General features: G+C 40.9%; 1 protein-coding gene across 1 annotated transcript in view; it reads right to left on the bottom strand.

The window, feature by feature from the left end:
* The window catches only part of ZDHHC2 (zinc finger DHHC-type palmitoyltransferase 2), a 70,518-nt gene that overhangs the window by 27,115 nt on the left and 20,413 nt on the right, over positions 1–22,990 (bottom strand). The window contains exons 2-3 of the mRNA XM_065899852.1: positions 15,333–15,359; positions 14,127–14,221 (exon numbers count right to left, since the gene is read on the bottom strand). Of these exons, the coding sequence (XP_065755924.1) occupies positions 14,127–14,221; positions 15,333–15,359 (122 nt within the window). The remainder of the gene's footprint in view (positions 1–14,126; positions 14,222–15,332; positions 15,360–22,990) is intronic.

The raw sequence follows: 22,990 nt of genomic DNA, 5'->3' as shown, positions 1-22,990 counted from the left end.
CTTCTCACCACGTCATATCAAGGGAACACACTATCAATGTGACTTAGCACTGTTGATGTTGGCTTTAATCACCTGGTTGAGGGAGTTTTCCAGGTTTCTCCGCTGTAAGGTGACTCATTACTTCCCTGTCTTCATCCTGTACTCTTTGGAAGGAAGTCACCACATGCAGCCCACATTTAAGGAGTGGAGATTTATTCTTCCCCTCCTTGAGGGCAGAGTATGTACATAAATTATTCAGAATTTTTCTGTAAAAGAGATTTCTCTTTTCTCCCCATTTATTTATTCATTCAATCATTTCTTTGTATCGGTAGACTCAAAGATATTTATTATACTCTGAGTTTTTATACTTTATTTATACTTTATTTAGTTATACATTATTTATACTCTGAGTTATAAATGAACACTATTTTATTTATTTTCCTGCTGAAATTGTTCCGGCTTTGGTCACTGGGACATTTTCAACTGGATCCTATGTCCCTTTGATATACCACCATCGATATATTTTATTTTATTTTTTGGAGTACCTTTTACTTTCTGGCATAAGACGCTCCAGGCTCATTTTCAAAATACCCTGCCCTAGTTCTAGAATCAGCCATTTCTCCAAGGAGCCCTTCTTCCTTTCCTTAGAGAATGATATTAGAAACCAACATCTGGGACCAAACACAGTTTTCAGATTAAAGGAGAGTATAATTTTAAAAGGGTGCATAAATTAAGAAAAAAACCAGAATCCAATAATAAACAGAAAACTCAAAGAATTGTATTTCCTTTTTTGCTAGTTGTTTTTGACTTAGGACAAAAATTAAAATATAACCTCACTAGTATCTAAAATGTCCAAATTAAAACGTAGAACTTTTTTTTGCCTATTAAATTCACAACAGTGTTCTTAAGAACAGCATGCAGTGCCAAGGTTCTGATAAAAACTGGTGGCTTTGGAAATTGCTGTAATTATTCTGGGAAACAATTTGGCAAGTGACTTAAGTTTCCTTCGTCTAGTAATTCAACTTCTGAGAACTTAATTAAGAAAAATAGGGGGGACCTTGAAGATGGCGGAAGAGTAAGACGCGGAGATCGCCTTCCTCCCCACGGATACACCAGAAATACATCCACACGTGGAACAACTCCTACAGAACTCCTACTGAAGGCTGGCAGAAGACCTCAGACCTCCCAAAAGGCAAGAAACTCCCCACGTAACTGGGTAGGGCAAAAGAAAAAACAGAGACAAAAGAATAAGGACGGCACCTGCACCAGTGGGAGGGAGCTGTGAAGGAGGAAAAGTTTCCACACACTAGGAAGCCCCTCCGCGGGCGGAGACTGCGGGAGGCAGAGGGGGGAGTTTCGGGACCGCAGAGTAGTGCACAGCGACGGGTGCGGAGGGCAAAGCGGGGAGATTCCTGCACAGACGATCGGTGCCGACCGGCACTCACCAACCCGAGAGGCTTGCTGCTCACCCACCGGGGCGGGCGGGGCTGCGAGCTGAGGCTCGGGTTTTGGTTTTGGACGGAGCTCAGGGAGAGGACTGGGGTTGGCGGCTTGAACATAGCCTGAAGGGGTTAGTGCACCACGACTAGCCGGGAGGGAGTTCGGGGAAAAGCCTGCACCGGCCGAAGAGGCAAGAGACTTTTTCTTCCCTCTTTGTTTCCTGGTGCGCGAGGAGAGGGGTTTAAGAGCGCTGCTTAAAGGAACTCCAGAGACGGCCGCGTGCCGCGGCTAAAAGCGCGAACCCCCGAGACGGGCGCGAGCCGCGGCTGAAAGCGCAAACCCCAGAGACGGGCGCGAGCCGCGGCTAAAACCGCGGACCCCAGAGACGGGCGGGAGACGCTAAGGCTGCTGCTGCCGCCACCAAGGGGCCTGTGTGCGAGCACAGGTCACTCTCCACACCCCTCTTCCGCGGAGCCTGTGCAGCCCGCCACTGCCAGGTTCCCGGGATCCAGGGACAACTTCCCCGGGACAGCGCACGGCGGGCCTCAGGCTGGTGCAACGTCACGCCGGCCTCTGCCGCAACGTCACGCTGCCTCTGCCGCCGCAGGCCCGCCCCGCACACAGTGCCCCTCCTTCCCCCATCCCCCAACCCCCGGCCAGAGTGAGCCGGAGGCCCCGAATCAGCGGCTCCTTTAACCCCGTCCTGTCTGAGCGAAAAAACAGACGCCCTCCAGCGACCTACACGCAGAGGCAGGGCCAAATCCAAAGCTGAGCTCCTGTGAGCTGTGAGAACAAAGAAGAGAAAGGGAAATCTCTCCCAGCAGCCACAGAAGCAGCGGATTAAAGCTCCACAATCAACTTGATATACCCTGCATCTGTGGAATACCTGAATAGACAAGGAATGATCCCAAATTGAAGAGGTGGAATTTAGGAGCGAGATCTATGATTTTTTTCCCTTTTCCTCTTTTTGTGAATGTGTACGTGTATGCTTCTGTGTGAGATCTTGTCTGTATACTCTAGCTTCCACCATTTGTCCTAGGGCTCTATCCGTCCATGACTTTTTTTTAAAAAATTCTTTTTCTTAATAATTAAGTTTAATTGTAATAACTTTATTATACTTTACCTTCGTTCTTTCTTTCTTTCCTTCCTTCCCTCCTTTAGACAACGAATCACCCCAAATTGAGGAGGTGGTCTCAGGGAGCAGGATTTATGATTTTTCCCCCTTTACCTCTTTTTGTGAAGGTGTATGTGTATCCTTCTGTGTAAGATTTTCTCTGTATAGCTTTGCTTCCAACATTTGTCCTAAGGTTCTATCCGTGCCTTTTTTTTTTTTTTCTAAATATTTTTTAATTCAATAACTATATTATACTTTATTTTATTTTTACTGTATCATCTTTCTTTCTGTCTTTTTTTCCTTCTTTCCCTCCTTCCTTCTTCCCTCCCTCCCTCCCTCCTTTCTTTCCTTCTTTGCTTCTTTCTTCCTTCCTTCCTTTCCTCCTTTCCTTCTTTCTTTACTCATACTTCTAATTCTCCCTACTTTTTCTCCCTTTTATTCTGAGCTGTGTGGATGAAAGGCTCTTGGTGCTCCAGCCAGGAGTCAGGGCTCTGCCTCTGAGGTAGGAGAGCCAACTTCAGGACACTGGTCAACAAGAGACCTCCCAGCTCCACATAATATTAAACGGTGGAAATATCCCAGAGACCTCCATCTTAACACCAGCACCCAGCTTCACTCAACGACCAGCAAGCCACAGTGCTGGACAACCTATGCCAAACAACTAGCAAAACAGGAACACAACCCCACCCATTAGCAGAGAGGCTGCCTAAAATCATAATAAGGCCACAGACACCCCAAAACACACCACCAGACGTGAACCTGCCCACTAGAGAGACAAGATCCAGCCTCATCCAGCACAACACAGGCACTAGTCCCCTCCACCAGGAAGCCTACACAACCCACTGAAACAACCTTAGCCACTGGAGACAGACATCAAAAACAACGGGAACTACGAACCTGCAGCCTGCAAAAAGGAGACCCCAAACACAGTAAGATAAGCAAAATGAGAAGACAGAAAAACACACAGCAGATGAAGGAGCAAGATAAAAACCCACCAGACCTAACAAATGAAGAGGAAATAGGCAATCTACCTGAAAAAGAATTCAGAATAATGATAGTAAGGATGATCCGAAATCTTGGAAGTAGAATGGACAAAATGCAAGAAACAGTTAACAAGGACCTACAAGAACTAAAGATGAAACAAGCAACGATGAACAATGCAATAAATGAAATTAAAATCACTCTAGATAGGATCAATAGCAGAATAACTGAGGCAGAAGAACGGATAAGTGACCTGGAAGATAAAGTAGTGGAAATAACTACTGCAGAGCAGAATAAAGAAAAAAGAATGAAAAGAACTGAGGACAGTCTCAGAGACCTCTGGGACAACATGAAACACACCAACATTCGAATTATAGGGGTTCCAGAAGAAGAAGAAAGAAAGAAAGGGACTGAGAAAATATTTGAAGAGATTATAGTTGAAAACTTCCCTAATATGGGAAAGGAAATAGTTAATCAAGTCCAGGAAGCACAGAGGGTCCCATACAGGATAAATACAAGAAGAAACACGCCAAGACACATATTAATCAAACTGTCAAAAATTAAATACAAAGAAAGCATATTAAAAGCAGCAAGGGAAAAACAACAAATAACACACAAGGGAATCCCCATAAGGTTAACAGCTGATCTCTCAGCAGAAACCCTACAAGCCAGAAGGGAGTGGCAGGACATACTGAAAGTGATGAAGGAGAATAGCCTGCAACCAAGACTACTCTACCCAGCAAGGATCTCATTCACATTTGATGGAGAAATTAAAACCTTTACAGACAAGCAAAAGCTGAGAGAGTTCAGCACCACCAAACCAGCTTTACAACAAATGCTAAAGGAACTTCTCTAGACACGAAACACAAGAGAAGGAAATGACCTATAGTAGCGAACCCAAAACAATATATAAAATGGAAATAGGAACATACATATCGATAATTACCTTAAATGTAAATGGACTAAATGCTCCCACCAAAAGACACAGATTGGCTGAATGGATACAAAAACAAGACCCTTATATATGCTGTCTACAAGAGACCCACTTCAGAACTAGAGACACATACAGACTGAAAGTAAGGGGATGGAAAAAGATATTCCATGCAAATGGAAACCAAAAGAAAGCTGGAGTAGCAATTCTCATATCAGACAAAATAGACTTTAAAATAAGGACTATTAAAAGGGACAAAGAAGGACACTACATAATGATCAAGGGATCGATCCAAGAAGAAGATATAACAATTGTAAATATTTATGCACCCAACATAGGAGCACCTCAATACATAAGGCAAATACTAACAACCATAAAAGGGGAGATCAACAGTAACACATTCATAGTAGGGGACTTTAACACCCCAATTTCAGCATTGGACAGATCATCCAAAATGAAAATAAATAAGGAAACACGAGCTTTAAATGATACATTAAACAAGATGGACTTAATTGATATTTATAGGACATTCCATCCAAAAACAATAGAATACACATTTTTCTCAAGTGCTCATGGAACATTCTCCAGGATAGATCATATCTTGGGTCACAAATCAAGCCTTGGTAAATTTAAGAAAACTGAAATTGTTTCAAGTATCTTTTCCGACCACAACGCCATGAGACTAGATATCAATTACAGGAAAAGATCTGTAAAAAATACAAACACATGGAGGCTAAACAATACACTACTTAATAATGAAGTGATCACTGAAGAAATCAAAGAGGAAATAAAAAAATACCTAGAAACAAATGACAATGGAGACACAACGACCCAAAACCTATGGGATGCAGCAAAAGCAGTTCTAAGGGGGAAGTTTATAGCAATACAAGCCCACCTTAAGAAGCAGGAAACATCTCGAATAAACAACCTAACCTTGCACCTCAAGCAATTAGAGAAAGAAGAACAAAAAAACCCCAAAGCTAGCAGAAGGAAAGAAATCATAAAAATCAGATCAGAAATAAATGAAATAGAAATGAAGGAAACAATAGCAAAGATCAATAAAACTAAAAGCTGGTTCTTTGAGAAGATAAACAAAATAGATAAACCACTAGCCAGACTCATCAAGAAAAAAAGGGAGAAGACTCAAATCAATAGAATTAGAAATGAAAAAGGAGAAGTAACAACTGACACTGCAGAAATAAAAAAAATCATGAGAGATTACTACAAGCAACTCTATGCCAATAAAATGGACAATCTGGAAGAAATGGACAAATTCTTAGAAATGCACAACCTGCCAAGACTGAATCAGGAAGAAATAGAAAATATGAACAGACCAATCACAAGCACTGAAATTGAAACTGTGATTAAAAACCTTCCAACAAACAAAAGCCCAGGACCAGATGGCTTCACAGGTGAATTCTATCAAACGTTTAGAGAAGAGCTAACACCTATCCTTCTCAAACTCTTCCAAAATATAGCAGAGGGAGGAACACTCCCAAATTCCTTCTACGAAGCCACCATCACCTTGATACCAAAACCAGACAAGGATGTCACAAAGAAAGAAAGCTACAGGCCAATATCACTGATGAACATAGATGCAAAAATCCTCAACAAAACACTAGCAAACAGAATCCAACAGCACATTAAAAGGATCATACACCATGATCAAGTGGGGTTTATTCCAGGAATGCAAGGATTCTTCAATATACGCAAATCTATCAATGTGATAAACCATATTAACAAATTGAAGGAGAAAAACCATATGATCATCTCAATAGATGCAGAGAAAGCTTTCGACAAAATTCAACACCCATTTATGATAAAAACCCTCCAGAAAGTAGGCATAGAGGGAACTTTCCTAAACATAATAAAAGCCATATATGACAAGCCCACAGCAAACATCATCCTCAATGGTGAAAAACTGAAAGCATTTCCACTAAGATCAGGAACAAGACAAGGTTGCCCACTCTCACCACTCTTATTCAACATAGTTTTGGAAGTTTTAGCCACAGCAATCAAAGAAGAAAAGGAAATAAAAGGAATCCAAATCGGAAAAGAAGAAGTAAAGCTGTCACTGTTTGCAGATGACATGATACTATACATAGAGAATCCTAAAGATGCTACCAGAAAACTACTAGAGCTAATCAATGAATTTGGTAAAGTAGCAGGATACAAAATTAATGCACAGAAATCTCTGGCATTCCTATATACTAATGATGAAAAATCTGAAAGTGAAATCAAGAAAACACTCCCATTTACCATTGCAACAAAAAGAATAAAATATCTAGGAATAAACCTACCTAAGGATACGAAAGACCTGTATGCAGAAAATTATAAGACACTGATGAAAGAAATTAAAGATGATACAAATAGATGGAGAGATATACCATGTTCTTGGATGGGAAGAATCAACATTGTGAAAATGACTCTACTACCCAAAGCAATCTACAGATTCAATGGAATCCCTATCAAACTACCACTGGCATTTTTCACAGAACTAGAACAAAAAATTTCGCAATTTGTATGGAAACACAAAAGACCCCGAATAGCCAAAGCAATCTTGAGAACGAAAAAAGGAGCTGGAGGAATAAGGCTCCCTGACTTCAGACTATATTACAAAGCAACAGTAATCAAGACAGTATGGTACTGGCACAAAAACAGAAAGATAGATCAGTGGAACAGGATAGAAAGCCCAGAGATAAACCCACGCACATATGGACACCTTATCTTTGATAAAGGAGGCAGGAATGTACAGTGGAGAAAGGACAGCCTCTTCAATAAATGGTGCTGGGAAAACTGGACAGGTACATGTAAAAGTATGAGATTAGATCACTCCCTAACACCATACACAAAAATAAGCTCAAAATGGATTAAAGACCTAAATGTAAGGCCAGAAACTATCAAACTCTTAGAAGAAAACATAGGAAGAACACTCTATGACATAAATCACAGCAAGATCCTTTCTGACCCACCTCCTAGAGTAATGGAAATAAAAACAAAAATAAACAAATGGGACCTAATGAAACTTCAAAGCTTTTGCACAGCAAAGGAAACCATAACCAAGACCAAAAGACAACCCTCAGAATGGGAGAAAACATTTGCAAATGAAGCAACTGACAAAGGATTAATCTCCAAAATTTACAAGCAGCTCATGCAGCTCAATAACAAAAAAACAAACAACCCCATCCAAAAATGGGCAGAAGACCTAAATAGACATTTCTCCAAAGAAGATATACAGAATGCCAACAAACACATGAAAGAATGCTCAACATCATTAATCATTAGAGAAATGCAAATCAAAACTACAATGAGATATCATCTCACACCAGTCAGAATGGCCATCATCAAAAAATCTAGAAACAATAAATGCTGGAGAGGGTGTGGAGAAAAGGGGACACTCTTGCACTGCTGGTGGGAATGTGAATTGGTTCAGCCACTGTGGAGAACAGTATGGAGGTTCCTTAAAAAACTACAAATAGAATTACCATATGACCCAGCAATCCCACTACTTGGCATATACCCTGAGAAAACCAAAATTCAAAAAGAGTCACGTACCAAAATGTTCATTGCAGCTCTATTTACAATAGCCAGGACATGGAAACAACCTAAGCGCCCATCATCGGATGAATGGATAAAGAAGATGTGGCACATATACACAATGGAATATTACTCAGCCTTAAAAAGAAATGAAATTGAGCTATTTGTAATGAGATGGATAGACCTAGAGTCTGTCATACAGAGTGAAGTAAGTCAGAAAGAAAAAGACAAATACCGTATGCTAACACATATATATGGAATTTAAGGGAAAAAAATGTCATGAAGAACCTAGGGGTAAGATAGGAATAAAGACGCAGACCTACTGGAGAACGGACTTAAGGATATGGGGAGGGGGAAGGGTGAGTTTTGACAGGGCGAGAGAGAGTCATGGACATATACACACTAACAAACGTAGTAAGGTAGATAGCTGGGGGGAAGCAGCCGCAAGGCACAGGGATATTAGCTCGGTGCTTTGTGACAGCCTGGAAGGGTGGGATGGGGAGAGTGGGAGGGAGGGAGACGCAAGAGAGAAGACATATGGGAACATATGTATATGTATAGCTGATTCACTTTGTTGTAAAGCAGAAACTAACACACCATTGTAAAGCAATTATACCCCAATAAAGATGTTTAAAAAAAAAAAAAAAAAAAAGAAAAATAACCCAAAATATGGGTAAAGCTCTATGAACAAACACTTTAACAACGCTGTTTATAACATGAAAAGTTGGGGTCGGACTAAAAATCCAGTGTTTCAGTGAGAATATCATGTTGTTATTAAAAATGACAATAAAACAAGGAAGAACTATTGCATGAAAAACACTGGGATATGTGTGCTCTGAATACCACTAGGAAAAATAACCAGAAAGAAATTCAGAATATAAACTGGCTGAATGAGCGTGGTGGGATTTTTTCTTTTTTCTTTCTGCCTACTCTTCGTTTTCAAAATACAATTTCGTATGGTTATATTACTTTCATATCGGGAGAAAATGTTATGAATTGAAAAATTATATTCTCTGAACAGTGACAAGAAAATATTTACATTATTTTCTTATATTATCTCTTCTCCTACCTTTTTAGTCCCAGTTGAAGTCCAAGACCCTCATTTTACAAGTGAGGGGGTCTCTGACTGCAAATCAGTTAGAAGATTAAACCCAAGATCTTGCATTTTATTAATGGAATAACCCAAGATTCTTAACCAGCAAGCAAGGGCTCTTTCTTTCATGACAACGGTCTCCAAACTCTTTTTTTTTGCGGTACGCGGGCCTCTCACTGTTGTGGCCTCCCCCGCTGTGGAGCACAGGCTCCAGACGCGCAGGCTCAGCGGCCACGGCTCACGGGCCCAGCCGCTCTGCGGCATATGGGATCCTCCCGGACCGGGGCACGAACCCGTGTCCCTTGCATTGGCAGGCGGACCCCCAACCACTGTGCCACCAGGGAAGCCCTGTCCAAACTCTTTTGGTAATGTACCCCTACCAGTAAAAAATGATTTGAGACTGCACTGCCAATATATGCATATTTACTTATTTACAGATGTGCTATTAGCAAATATAGTATGTATCTTATATAAGAAACTTTTAAAATGGAGAAACATAAAAGAACAGCATATAAATAGAAGTTTGGCTATTTTTTTCCTCCATGCACCAACTGATGTCCTGGCACACGTCCCCTCCACAGCCCCCGATGTGGGGTCCACTCTTCATGCTAGAGCATGGTGTAGTGACAAGAGTGCAGCCTCCATGGTCAAAAGGACTTTGCTTTGAATGTTATTAGCTCTGCCACATACTAGCGCTTGATGCCTTAGGATAATTGGCTCATGTTCAAGCCTGCTGCTCCAACTGTAAAATGGTAATAAATAATATCCATCTCCTACAGTAATATGAATCAAATAAGGTATACGTCTTCTGTACAAAAGTCATCCAACAAGGCCTGGTACAAAACTGTAAATTCACTGTTATGAAACTCCACTACTCCCTCAATTCCGCGTTTTTTATCATTTCATTTTTCCTCTCTCTCTAACTGCTATTTCAAACCTTCTCTGCTCTTCCAAACCTCAGTCAATCTACTTCCCCCATTATTCTTAGTTGTCGATCTCACATATAATTTTATGGAGAAATCAGAAGTCACTTCAACTTTCCACCAAAGCTATAAACACAAACCTGCCTCTATACACATAACTTCTCAACTTTCAGTCATTTAACAAATATTTATTGCGTACCTTTTAGGGGTCAGACACTGCTCAGACACCAGGTACTGGTGATGGATTAGTGAATAAAACAGATAAAGTTCATGCTGTTGTAGAGCTTATATTCTAGGGATGGTATAAAAAATGACCATGGGATAAATTACAGAATGATATGCCATGGGGAGAAATACAGCAAGGCAAGGTTTAGAAGGATGCAGGGACAGGGTTTTGCTATTTTGGAGGAAGTGGTCATGGAATGCCTGAAAGGTACTCTTGAGCAGAGACACAGAGATAGCAAGAAAATGAAGGACCTGGCCATGCAGTTATCTGTGAGAAGAGTGTTCCAGATCAAGGGGTAATAGCAGCTCTCAAGGCCCCTGAAGGAGACACATGCTTAGTGTGTTGACAGAACAGCAAGGAAACCAATGTGACTAAAACAGCATTACAGAGGGTCAGAGAAGTGGTGTAAGGCCAGGCCACGTGCAGCCTTTTAGGTTACAGTAGAGAATTAGGTGTTTACTCTCAGTGAGCTCAGATATGACAGCAAAGTTCTGAGCAGAGGAATTATATGAACTGTCTTGTGTTTTGTTTTTATTTATTTATTAATTATTTTTTTGTGTGCGATACGCAGGCCTCTCACTGTTGTGGCCTCTCCAGCTGCAGAGCACAGGCTCCGGACGCGCAGGCCCAGCGGCCATGGCTCACAGGCCCAGCCGCTCCGCGGCATGTGGGATCCTCCCGGACCAGGGCACAAACCCGTGTCCCCTGCATCGGCAGGCGGATTCTCAACCACTGTGCCACCAGGGAAGCCCTGTCTTGTGTTTTGAAAGGATCACTCTGGTACTGTGCTGAAAATATACGGAAGAGGGCAAACACAAAAGCAAGGAAACGTGCTGAGAGGGTGCTGTACATAGACCAGCAGGGATGCTGGTGGCTTGGACCACGGTGGGAGCATGGAGGGGCACGAACTAACACTTGCGTGCTCTAAGGGTATGGCCTACAGAATTGGGTGACTGATTGAGTGTGGCGTCTGAGAGGAAAAGAGTAGCGAAGGGTGACTCCAAGATTTTGATCTGAACAAGTGGAAGGATGGAATTGCCATTATTGAGATGGGAAAAATGTAGGAATAGAAGGATTTGGGGAGCAAGTAAAAAATCAGAAGTTTATTTTCAGGTACTTGGAATTTGAATTTGAAATTCCTATTAGATGCCAAATAAGAAGCAGGAAAGGAGTCTGGAGTTTAGGAGAGAGGATCAGGCTAATGAGTAATTTGAAAGCGATGAGATAGTATATAAAGTCATAATGTAGATAAACAAGAGAAGAGGTCCAGAGATTGAACTCTAGGATAATCCAATGCTTTAGAAGTTCAGGAGATAATGAGGAACCAGCAGAGGAGACCTAGAAGGAGCTGCCACTATAAATAAAAATAAAATTATTTTGATGAGAAAGGAGGTAAGCATATTCTAGAAAGAAAACTATGGCATGGTGTACACAGGAAACCATGTACATAAGAACGACTAGAGTACAAAATGAGGAGTCAGAAATTTGGACAAGGGTCATCGTTGCCAAACTAGGGAGACTGGCCTTCACCCTGTGGGATGGGCAGAGTCACTGAATAGACACAAGCAGCAGAGTGAAGGATGGATTTTTGCAGAATTCTCCGAAGGGAATGCAGGCAAGATTGTCAAGGGTGACACCACAGAGAAGACTGCAATGTCTCAGATGACAGAGGTGACCAAGACTCTGAATTACGGCAGGGATGGAAAATAAAGAGAAAGGGGCTTGAACTGAAAAAGAAAAGTTAGGAAGTGCAAACCTTTCCAGGATTTGGACGCTGGGGGAGGTGCAAGGATGCCAAGCTTCTGGCTCGAATGACAACGTGGTTGGCAGTGGCATTAACCCGTAGAAGAAACAGATGAGTCACGGTTTGGGGAAGGAGAGGGTGGTGGCTTCAGTCTCAGATGTGTTGTGTTTGCGGTGTCAGTGCAGTGATCAAGGAGCTATGTTTGGCAGGGAGATATATAAATTTGAAATTCGTGGGAGAGGTCAGGCTAGAAACAGATCTGGGACATGTCAACACAGAGGTCACAGGCAAACCACCAGAGTGGATGAGATGACCTATGATAAAAGTCAGCATTTTCCTTCAAACCTACAACTAAGGCCAGGATGAGGGTAAGAAAGATGATGGGAAAGAAGAGAACATGGTAGGAGGGAGGAAAAAGAGGTAGGAAAAAAAGTAAGTAGAGAGAAGAAGAAAAAAAGGCTATATATCTAATGCATTCTAGGCCAAGCATGCCATTAATACTGTGCAAATATCTGTGGTTTTGTTTTTAATATCCTTTCCCAGTTCATACAGCATATTTATTGGCCTTTTTGACCACAGCTGCATTTCAAACAGATTACTTCAGGAAACAATTCTAAGTGATGCCTAGACTTCTTTTTTTTTTTAACATTAGCCTACTAAAACTACATTATTATTACTGGAGCAGAGTTTATTTCTATTCAATACCATGTACTAGACTAAGTGCCAAGGGTCCAAAAATGAGTAAAACACAGTCCTCTGCTTCAAGGACATTTAACCAGGATCAAACACCCAGAAACGGGCTTCCCTGGTGGCGCAGTGGTTGAGAGTCCGCCTGCCGATGCAAGGGACACGGGTTCGTGCCCCGGTCCGGGAGGAGCCCACATGCCGCGAAGCTGCTGGGCCTGTGAGCTATGGCCGCTGAGCCTGCGCATCCGGAGCCTGTGCTCCGCAACGGGAGAGGCCACAACAGTGAGAAGCCCGCGTACAGCAAAAAAAAAAAAAAAAAAAAAACCAGGAAACAAAAAGTTCGCCAGAATGATCTTTTCAAAATGCATATTTGAACATATAACTCTATTTAAAACCTTCTGTAGCTGAAACTGCTCGTTGTCCTCCAATATCTACTCCTTCTAACGTGGTTAACATGGCCATTGAGAATAAAGACTAAATTTCCAGTCTTCTGTGCAATTAAATGTGGCCATAAAACTAAGTTCTAAATGTAAGTGGAAATGGCATCAGCAACTTCCAGAAAGTCCTTAAAGAGAAGGACATTTACTTCTACTCTTCTTTTCTACTTTCTCTGGCCTGCTGTCTGGAATGTAGACATGATGGCTGGAAATGAAGCAGCCATTTTCGGCCAAGAGGTAATGTTGGGAACAGAGGCTATACATGTCAGAGCAACAGGATAGGAGCCTGGGTACCTGACAGCTGTAGACTAGCTACACTTTGAAAGTAGAGAAGATCGGGCTTCCCTGGTGACGCAGTGGTTAAGAATCCACCTGCCAATGCAGGGGACACGGGTTCAAGCCCTGGTCCGGGAAGATCCCACATGCCGCGGAGCAACTAAGCCCGTGTGCCACAACTACTGAGCCCGTGTGCCACAACTACTGAAGCCCGCGCACCTAGCGCCTGTGCTCTGCAACAAGAGAAGCCACCACACTGAGACGCCCATGCACGGCCCCCACTCGCCGCAACTAGAGAAAGACCGCACGCAGCAACGAAGACCCAATGCAGCCAAAAATAAAGTAATTAATTAATTTAAAAAAAAATAAAGTAGAGAAGATTAGTTAAGTCGTTGATTTGTTGGTATTGTTTCTGGTGGCTGACAGCCAACTAATGCACCATTAGTATGACAATTATAATAGAAATATGTCTACCTTCAGCTCTATCTTTTTATCTATCTATCCATCCATCCATCCTTCTGCCTCACTCTAAAGTAGAAACGGAACGTATAACGTATTTAATATTGTAAATATAATACTCATCCAGTGCAAAAATAATATTTATCAAGTGAAAATTCAAGTATTTAATTAACACATTAATATAAAAATCACTACACTAAGTTTGCAACATTAATAAAAAGACATAAAACTCATTCTTCAGACATCAGCATTACAGACTTCCATCTTTAGGACATAACTATACTAATATTTTAACTTACTTCTTTTGAAGGATTCATTGGTAATGTAAAGATAGTTTTCCAATACGACCAGACAAACATTGCAAAAAGTAGATGATACGCAATCAGGCACACAACTAAAATGAGAGAAACAAAATTATCACTTTAATATGCAAGTACATGCTAAAATCATGGTATTCACAAAAGATGTGCTTGTTCTAAAATAACCAAATAATTTAATTATTTAATTACTTACTAGCCCATGATTAGAACCCTCCCATCTGTAGACAAGCCCATCTATCGGCAAAATGGCTACGGGGACCTCTCCTGAGTTGTAAAAATAAGGCAGTTATGCCTGCAACTTTAAGTAATAAACAAAGTGTTAAACGAATGTTAAGACATTCAGGCTGTAAGAACTTTGCTTCACTAACAAAGAATAGCAAAAGCAGTTCCTGCTTGAGCGGTTTGCCTATTTTGCTCAGCTGGAGTCAAACCTGGTGGGCCTGTTTCAAGGACAGTAGTTTGAAACAGAGATCTTCTGAACAAAGAGAGATTTCCTCAAGAACAGTTCAAGTTTCTTACTGATCACATGGGACAATTCTTAACAAAAGCATTCTGAATATTTTTTTAAGGTAGTGTACATAAACACACTTTGTGTGGTATTTTAGCCTTGAAGTCTTATGCAAAGCTGAAATATTAATTTTGTACACAGTGATGATGATTAATTCTGGATAATACATTAATATATAACTTACTTGTGTAAGATACAGTTGAATAAAATATGCTAATTTAATTTAAAATATAGCATGTTTGGTATCTTTAAACCTTAACAGCCATTTTAGCTTTTTAAAAGCAGCTGATATTCCTATTATAGAACCATTAAAACATTCAGTTACCTCATAAGGCACTTAAATCGGTGTGAGATGACTAGACCCAATGATATTTTTCATGAATTATCTAGGTGACTCAGGTATGGGGTCAGACTCTGAGTTGAAACAGGAGATTGCTGATATTCCTGTTATCTTGGAGCCATAAGAACCTGGCACAGTGACTGCCATTTCAGGTTTAAGTTCTCTGCCAAGCGTCTGAGAGAATTCAGTCTGGGGACTGAGAGAATGAGACGCCTTTAACCCATCCTGACTCCAACATTCTCCAAGTATGACTTACTCCAACCAAATCAAAATGAATGCTATTTGTTTTTGCCAACGATTTTTAAAATTTTAGACTGAAGGCAGTGATATATCTTACCTTGTTCTCCAATATTTTCCATGGACACTATAGAAATAAATAGAGAAAAGAGACAGGCAATAGGTTATAAGAAGCTTATGGCAAACAGAGGGCCTGACAGAGACAGAAGACACTTGGGTAGGTTAATAATGTGGCTCTGTTTCAAACCAACGTTCTTTAAATATTTGTTCAACGTTGTTTCGAGGAGAGATGAGCACTACGGGAGGCAGGTGGGGAGGGAAGGAGGGTGGCCGCCCTCCACGAGGCCCCCGCTGGTGCTCCAGCCCTGGCTGCCACGCAGAAAACTAACCCTGCCAAGCGTGGCCCTGGCGGGTCTCACTCCTTTATCGATCGGTTTCTCGGGTTTCCTTCCAACTACAGAGCTCGGATGAAAGCTCTCCAGCTCATCACATTGCCAGTGACACTGATTGCTCTTCATAAGTTGGCAACCACCGAGTTAGCTTTCCAGAAGGAAAAAAATGTTGTGTCCACGGCATACACTTCTCTTGCCGTGTTTCTGAAAGGATGAATTCTTACGCCCGATGACTAACTGCGTCCTACTGTACAACAAGGGGCCCAGACCACGTGCCCGAGAAACTGCCATCCCTGAAGGGCTGCTGTAAATATCGCAAGGTGGCAGGTAGATTGAGGACAGGGACCACAGAGCTCAGACAAGCTGGGACAAAAAGCCCCACTCTGGCAGTTTTCTTGCCTTCTGTTTGTCTACTTGTTTTGTTTCGCATGTGGTGGTCATCCTCCATTTGTACTAAAGTCTTCAGGAAGCTCTGGCCTATCTCAGTTGTAGCAAGGGAAGATTTGACTTCATTTACGTAGTTTTGTCCCTCCTTGGCTATTTAAAGGGATACAGTATTCTGGGCCTTTGTCCTGGAGTATACTTTCATTGCCTTAAGCAGCACTGAAATCAGAGGGTAATGTTGTGAGAGATTTTTAAGATTACCTGATCCAACCAACCTCCTTCACAGGAGAGCTACCGTTTAGCCATTTCTAGAGTGAGCAGGAGACACTGTTTTGGAGAGTAACCCACTCCCTTCCTGGATTGCTCTTAATGACTGTACGATCAGAGGGTGCCGAAATGAGCCTCTTGTGGCTTCTACCTATGGAATCTAGGCTTCCAATCTGTAGCAATAAACAGAAAATCTAAATGGCAGACCTTCATGTGTTCTATTTTAACCTAAAAAATAGATGATTTCGGGCTTCCCTGGTGGCGCAGCGGTTGAGAGTCCACCTGCCGATGCAGGGGACGCGGGATCGTGCCCCGGTCTGGGAAGATCCCACGTGCCGCGGAGCGGCTGGGCCCGTGAGCCATGGCCGCTGGCCTGTGCGTCCGGAGCCTGTGCTCCGCAACGGGAGAGGCCACAGCAGTGAGAGGCCCGTGTACCGAAAAATAGATGATTTCCAGATTTCTCACCAACCTTGATGTGGCTCCTTTAAACATTTCCTGGTCTCTCAATTTCCTTTTACCTTTCTGATCCCCATGATGGGACAGGCAGACACAGGTGATCTTTGACTTACAAATGGCCTGTTCCACAAGTGTGCTTGTCCACCAGAGGCGAGAGTCATAGCGCACTTTCTCATAGAATACGTGAAGACGTTAATGTGAGGCCAGAGGAAGGACCAACCTGGCTTTTCTGTCTGACCTCTACCTCTCCCTTCATGCATTTCTCTCCAGGCTCTGACTTCCCTGTCTTCAAAGTGCTCCAAAACTGACTACAGCTCTTCCTTGGATCAACATTTTTCCTCCTTCAGCTAATCTAATGAAATGCAAAAGCACTTTTAATGCATTCGTGCATTTATATAGGAATGACCCTTAATGACCATTTCAGAGGTGCTGGTGTTTTAAAGAAAATGTATTTGCTAACCCATGACTCTAGCTGTCAGAACTGAAACAGTAAAACAAAATGACATTAAGAAAAGAAAAAGTACAATTATTATGAGGTGAGAAGTTTTTTGCCCTGGACCATTATTATATTGACGGGATATGCATTCAAAGACATCTTTTAAAAAGCTATTTCTGCCCCTCACAGTTTGTTTTTCTCTTAATGTACTTCAAAATTCACAGATCTTCTTCTTTTTTTTTTTCATTTAAACAAGTTACTCATGGATGCATGCTTATGGTAAATAATTCTGATAACATTTATAGAGTTAAATGTGAAGGTCCAAAAAGGCTGTATCAATTACACTCCCCCAAATTGTGAACCTATCCAATTTCCTATGAATGTAAAATGTCTTTAATTTTTGTCAACATTTTAGGCCAAAATAAAAAATCACTGTTTTAGTATTCATTTCCCTGATTACTAGTGAACTTTTAAAAATTTTTATTAAAAAGTAAAATGATTGGCTTTTCCGATCTCTTCTGATTAAATTACCACTTTCCCATTGGTCTACTTCTCTTTTACTTATTGAGAGCCTTTTATATAGTACCCTGGGAAGTAATCCCATATTTGTTACATTCCAAATAAAGTTGTGTATAACTACTTTCAAATGACTTAATAGGTTAGGGGCTTCCTTGGCGGTCCAGTGGTTAAGACTCCACACTTCCAACGCAGGGGGCGCAGGTTCGATCCCTGGTTGGGGAACTAAGATCCCACATGCGGCATGCCGCAGCAAAAAAAAGACAATAAATACTAGCAAAATCTTATGGTTTATCCCTGATTAAACAGCAGTATCAAAACTTTCAAACCGACCTATTTCACTAACAGATATATGGACTATACTTGGTTTTGCTTTATGATCTTGAGGAAATTAATGTTCTTTCAACCATGTTTACCTGTTTAGTGGGTCAATGGTTCACCTCGTAATTTTCAATTTAGTGGAAGAGTTGTCAATTTCAGCATTTCCTTTCTCAGACAAAACCACATAGAATACAATGTTATTTTCTATTTTGTTCATAAATGACTGTTGAAGAAAAGGTTATAATTTAGCCACATATGTTATATGTATATAAAGATAATATATGGGAACTACAGACTCATTTTTGGAAAAAATAGATGGTAAGTCAAATGTAATTTGACTATTTACATCAACATGAGAATTAAATAGCAATACTGATCATATTTATGACAGATCTTCCAAAGATCTATTGGGTTTTAATGTGAATTTTGAGTTTTATTCAGTATTATTTAATTTTATTATTTCACAGAATTTCAGTTTGGTCTATTTAAAAATTATGCTTATTCTCCAACTACACACACACAGAAATTTCAAATCTTTTATAACCATCATTAACATATTTTGTAAAAATGACTTTTGAGGTAATTTAATATAGTTATTTCTATTTTTATTAAAAGAAAATGGAGGCAGATGAGCTTTACTCCAAGTCACAATGAGTAGCACATTAGTTAATTCTATCTGAGAAATTCTTTTATTTTCAATTTTAAAGTTTTATGCATGTGACAAAAATATTATGATTTGGGCTCTGCTGGATCTTATTAAAATTAGTTCCTTATTAAAGTACAACAACTGGCATAGAGCATCTGCCCCGTAAATGTTTACTGAATAAAGACAGAAACGGCACAGTGGTTAAGAATCTGCCTACCAGTGCAGAGGATGCGGGTTCGAGCCCTGGTCCAGGAAGATCCCACATGCTGCAGAGCAACTAAGCCTGTGCGCCACAACTACTAAGCCTGTGCTCTAGAGCCCGCGAGCCACAACTACTGAAGCTCGCGCGTAGAGCCCGTGCCACTGCAATGAGAAGGCTGCGCACCACAACGAAGAGTAGCCCGCGCACCACAACGAAGAGTAGCCCCTGCTCTCTGCGACTAGAGAAAAGTCCACGCGTAGCAAAGAAGACCCAGTGCAGCCAAAAATAAATAAAACAAATAAATTTACTTAAAAAAAAAGACAAACAGAAGAAAACACCATTAATTTGAATCATAAAAGTGGAATCCCAAAGCACACCTATGAGAAATGTTAATTCTTTCTTCTGTTGACTTGAAAATTTCAAGAACAAAGTTATTTCTTTTACCTGTCGTCTTAGCACACCGTAGAAACTCAACTAGTAATTTGCAAAACCAAGAGTAATCTTATCTGTACTGCCTGCTAGCATACATCCCCAGAAGTGAAGACAATACCTCATTACACAAAGGAGACAGAGACGACCAAGTGGTTCATGATCCTCTAAAAATTAAAAGCTTGAAGACGACACTGGCTTCAACTTGACTTCAAGCAACTTTAAAAGAAGATAGAAAGGTTTTATACGTTTATAGGGGTTTTCCCTCCTAATTTTGGCTCTTCCTTAGTACTTTACTTTTTAATAGTTCAGTCTGTCAAAGTGAAGAAGAACCTTACTAAGCACAACCAAACTAAAGAGCAAAGGCTCTGGATAAAGACCGGCAAAGCTCCATCCGATTTCTGCCACTTGCTGGTTTACACAGTGATTCTACATATTCCATCATGAAGTGAGGGTAGTAATAACAACAGCAATATCATCAGAGCCGTTGTGGAATTAAAAGAGGTAATACATGTAATGTACCTAACATAGTACCTGGCACACAGTAAGCCCCCCAAATATACAAGCAATTCTAATACATGATATTTAATTTTGCAAATACTAACTGTAATAGATAACATATAGGAAAGGGGACTACAAATTACAAAGAGACAAGTAGTATTTGTACAGACCTCTGAAAGACATCAATGCAAAATTCTGACTAAAAATAGACTTTACAAAGTGAAAAATAAAAGGTGAAAAATAACTTAGATCTCCATATCTTGCCTTTTTATATAGATGTGTCGTTCCAGAAACGTGATAAATAAAAATGGTGGTACTCATCCTTACACAGGGTAATGATGAGACATAAAGACTTCATTCCTGATGTGGCAGTCAGTCCATGTGAGAACTTCACTAAAAGTGAGAAGATCTATTTTGGATGTGACACAATCTGTTCAACTTAATGAATAAGAACAATGACTTTTTTTTTTTAAAGGCCTAAATATTATATTCATTCCAAAAAAGTTAGATGCAATTTACTCTTGAGAATAAGAGCACTGCTGTTGTTACACTAAAATATTTACCCTTCATACATATGGTGACCATCTAAATACATACAATAGTAACACCATGGGTCAAGATTCTAATTTTCATTTCAAAAACTTAACTGCCTAATTTTATCTTGGATTAGCCTAATTTCTTTCCAGTTCCATAGCCTACAATGATAATATGCTGCTTTAGAGATGGCTAACTTTCAATCTACCTGCAGGACTTAACATTCCTCCCAGATTAAGTGCAGTACAATAGGCAACAAGAACTCTGCCTTGTTGAAAGATCCTAAAGAACTGAAGTACTTTCTTGGTCTATTGGAAGGGAGAAAGTGAGAATGATAAATTATTACCAGTGTTTGCAAGAATGTTCCTTTTGCCAAGAGGAAAATGAAGGCCTTTAAGAATTACATCTTGGGGGGGCTTCCCTTCCCTGGTGGCGCTGTGGTTGAGAGTCCGCGTGCCGGTGCAGAGGACGTGGGTTCATGCCCCGGTCTGGGAGGATCCCACATGCCGCGGAGCAGCTGGGCCTGTGAGCCATGGCCGCTGAGCCTGCGTGTCCGGAGCCTGTGCTCCGCGGCGGCAGAGGCCACAGCGGTGAGAGGCCCGCGTACCAGGAAAAAAAAAAAGAATTACATCTTGGAATCTGGAACTGTCAATATAACTGCAAGACTGGTAGGTCGGGGGGCCAGTTGTGTTTTCTGGCCACCCTTTCTGCTAACCCTCCTCCTCCCTCATTAGTCATTTTTCTAAGAAACAGAGGGGGGCATTAGAGAAAAGGCTGATTGGTCAGCCATCAGTTTGGAATTGATGCACGATACTTTTGTTGTAGTATTGATCTTTAAGAAACTCTTGTGTAAAAATAAAACAGATAAAACCAAAGTTGAAAAGTCAGACTGTCAGCCAAAGTAGAAACCCCTAATATACAAAAGGGTGAAAAACTGCTTCTTATTCCAAACCTGACTTGAGTAAACATCCTTAAAAATGCATACAAAAAAAATTAAAGGCATACCTCACTTATCTCTTCCACATGAATTATCAAGCAGTCATTTAATCCAGGGGTCAGTAAACTACAGTCCTCAATCCAAATATAGCCAGCCACCTGCTTCAGTAAATAAAGTTTTTTGGAGCAGAGACACACGCATTCATTTACATGGCTATTTCTGTGCTACAATGGAGAGTTGGGTAGTTGTGACAGGAAGAGTATGGCCTGCAGAGCCAAGAAAATTTACCATCTGGCCTTCTTATAGAGAATGCTTTTCAACCCCTGTATAAATATAGTTCTCCAGAGAAACAGAACCAATAGGGTGTGTGTGTGTGTGTGTAGAGAGAGAGAGAGAGGGAGGCCAGAGGAGGGAGGAGGGAAGGAGAGAGAGAGGGTAGAGCATGAATGAATATGAATTTTAAGGGCTGGCTCACAGGGTTATGGGGGCTGACAAGTCCAAACTCTACAGAGCAGGCTGGCAAGCTGGAGAGCCAGGGAAGGGTTAATGCTGCAGTCTTGGGTCTGAAGGCAGACTAGAGGCAGACTAGAGGCAGAGATGCTTCCTCCTCAGGAGACCTCAGTCTTTGCTCTTAAGGCCTTCAACTGATTGGATGAGGCCCACCTACATTATGAAAAGTAACCTGCTTTACTCACAGTCCACTGATTTAAATGTTAATCACATCTAAAAAAATGCCTTCACAGCAAGAGCTAGACTGGTGTTTAACCAAACAACTGGCCACCACAGTCTAGCCTAGTTGACACATAAAATTAATCATCATTGGGTCTTCCCTGGCGGCGCAGTGGTTGAGAGTCCGCCTGCCGATGCAGGGGACACAAGTTCGTGCCCCGGTCCGGGAAGATCCCACATGCCACGGAGCAGATGGGCCCGTGAGCCATGGCCGCTGAGCCTGCGCGTCCGGAGCCTGTGCTCCACAACAGGAGAGGCCACAACAGTGAGAGGCCTGCGTAACGCAAAAAAAATAAAATTAAATTAAAAAATTAATCATCACACCTTGCATCTAGAATCTAATTTTATTCTAGAAACAGTTTACTAAGAAGACATGTGTTGATCTTCTGTGTAAGTTCTGAAGCCAAGTTCATTATTTACTGTAAATTAATAAATTGGAATTATAGCCAGCAAAGTAACTACATAAACTAACTTTATGTACCTGCTAGAGGGAAAACAATAATGAAATCCTTTGTCATACTCTAAAAGCTTGACTGCAAATAATCCTATTCAAATTAACTTTATATATACACCCATATGATTCCCTAAGGATGCTATCCAACCCTATTTTCTAAAGAGCTCTAAAAATATTAGAGCCGATTTAGTCTAGATTGATTTAAATTCAATCTTGATTAAAAGCAAAGGTTCACCTCAAAGATCCTTCCAGTCCTATATTTTACCAACTGATTTTTAAAAATTTTGCTTCAGTGATTATACAATTGAGAGTTTGCTGTCAAAAATGTTATCTATTGATGAGTAGCAGGCTACCACTGTCAGTCAGTAACTTGAATCTAGTTCAACTTTCAGTCCTAAGTACATCCAAAACTTCAGATACTAAAACAAGCCTTCATAGTAGGTAAAAAAAAAAAAAGTACTTTCCCTCTTAAATTAGCAAAGAACAGTTACATAATTTTTTCCAGAACAATCTGGTTTTGGGGTGTTTTCATCACAAATGTATACTGCTGTGAT

The sequence above is a fragment of the Phocoena phocoena genome, chromosome 21 (assembly GCF_963924675.1).
Source record: "Phocoena phocoena chromosome 21, mPhoPho1.1, whole genome shotgun sequence".
In the NCBI taxonomy this organism is placed as follows: Eukaryota; Metazoa; Chordata; class Mammalia; order Artiodactyla; family Phocoenidae; genus Phocoena; species Phocoena phocoena.
Note: the sequence above shows the minus strand (reverse complement) of the source record. Positions and strands in the feature narration are given on the sequence as shown.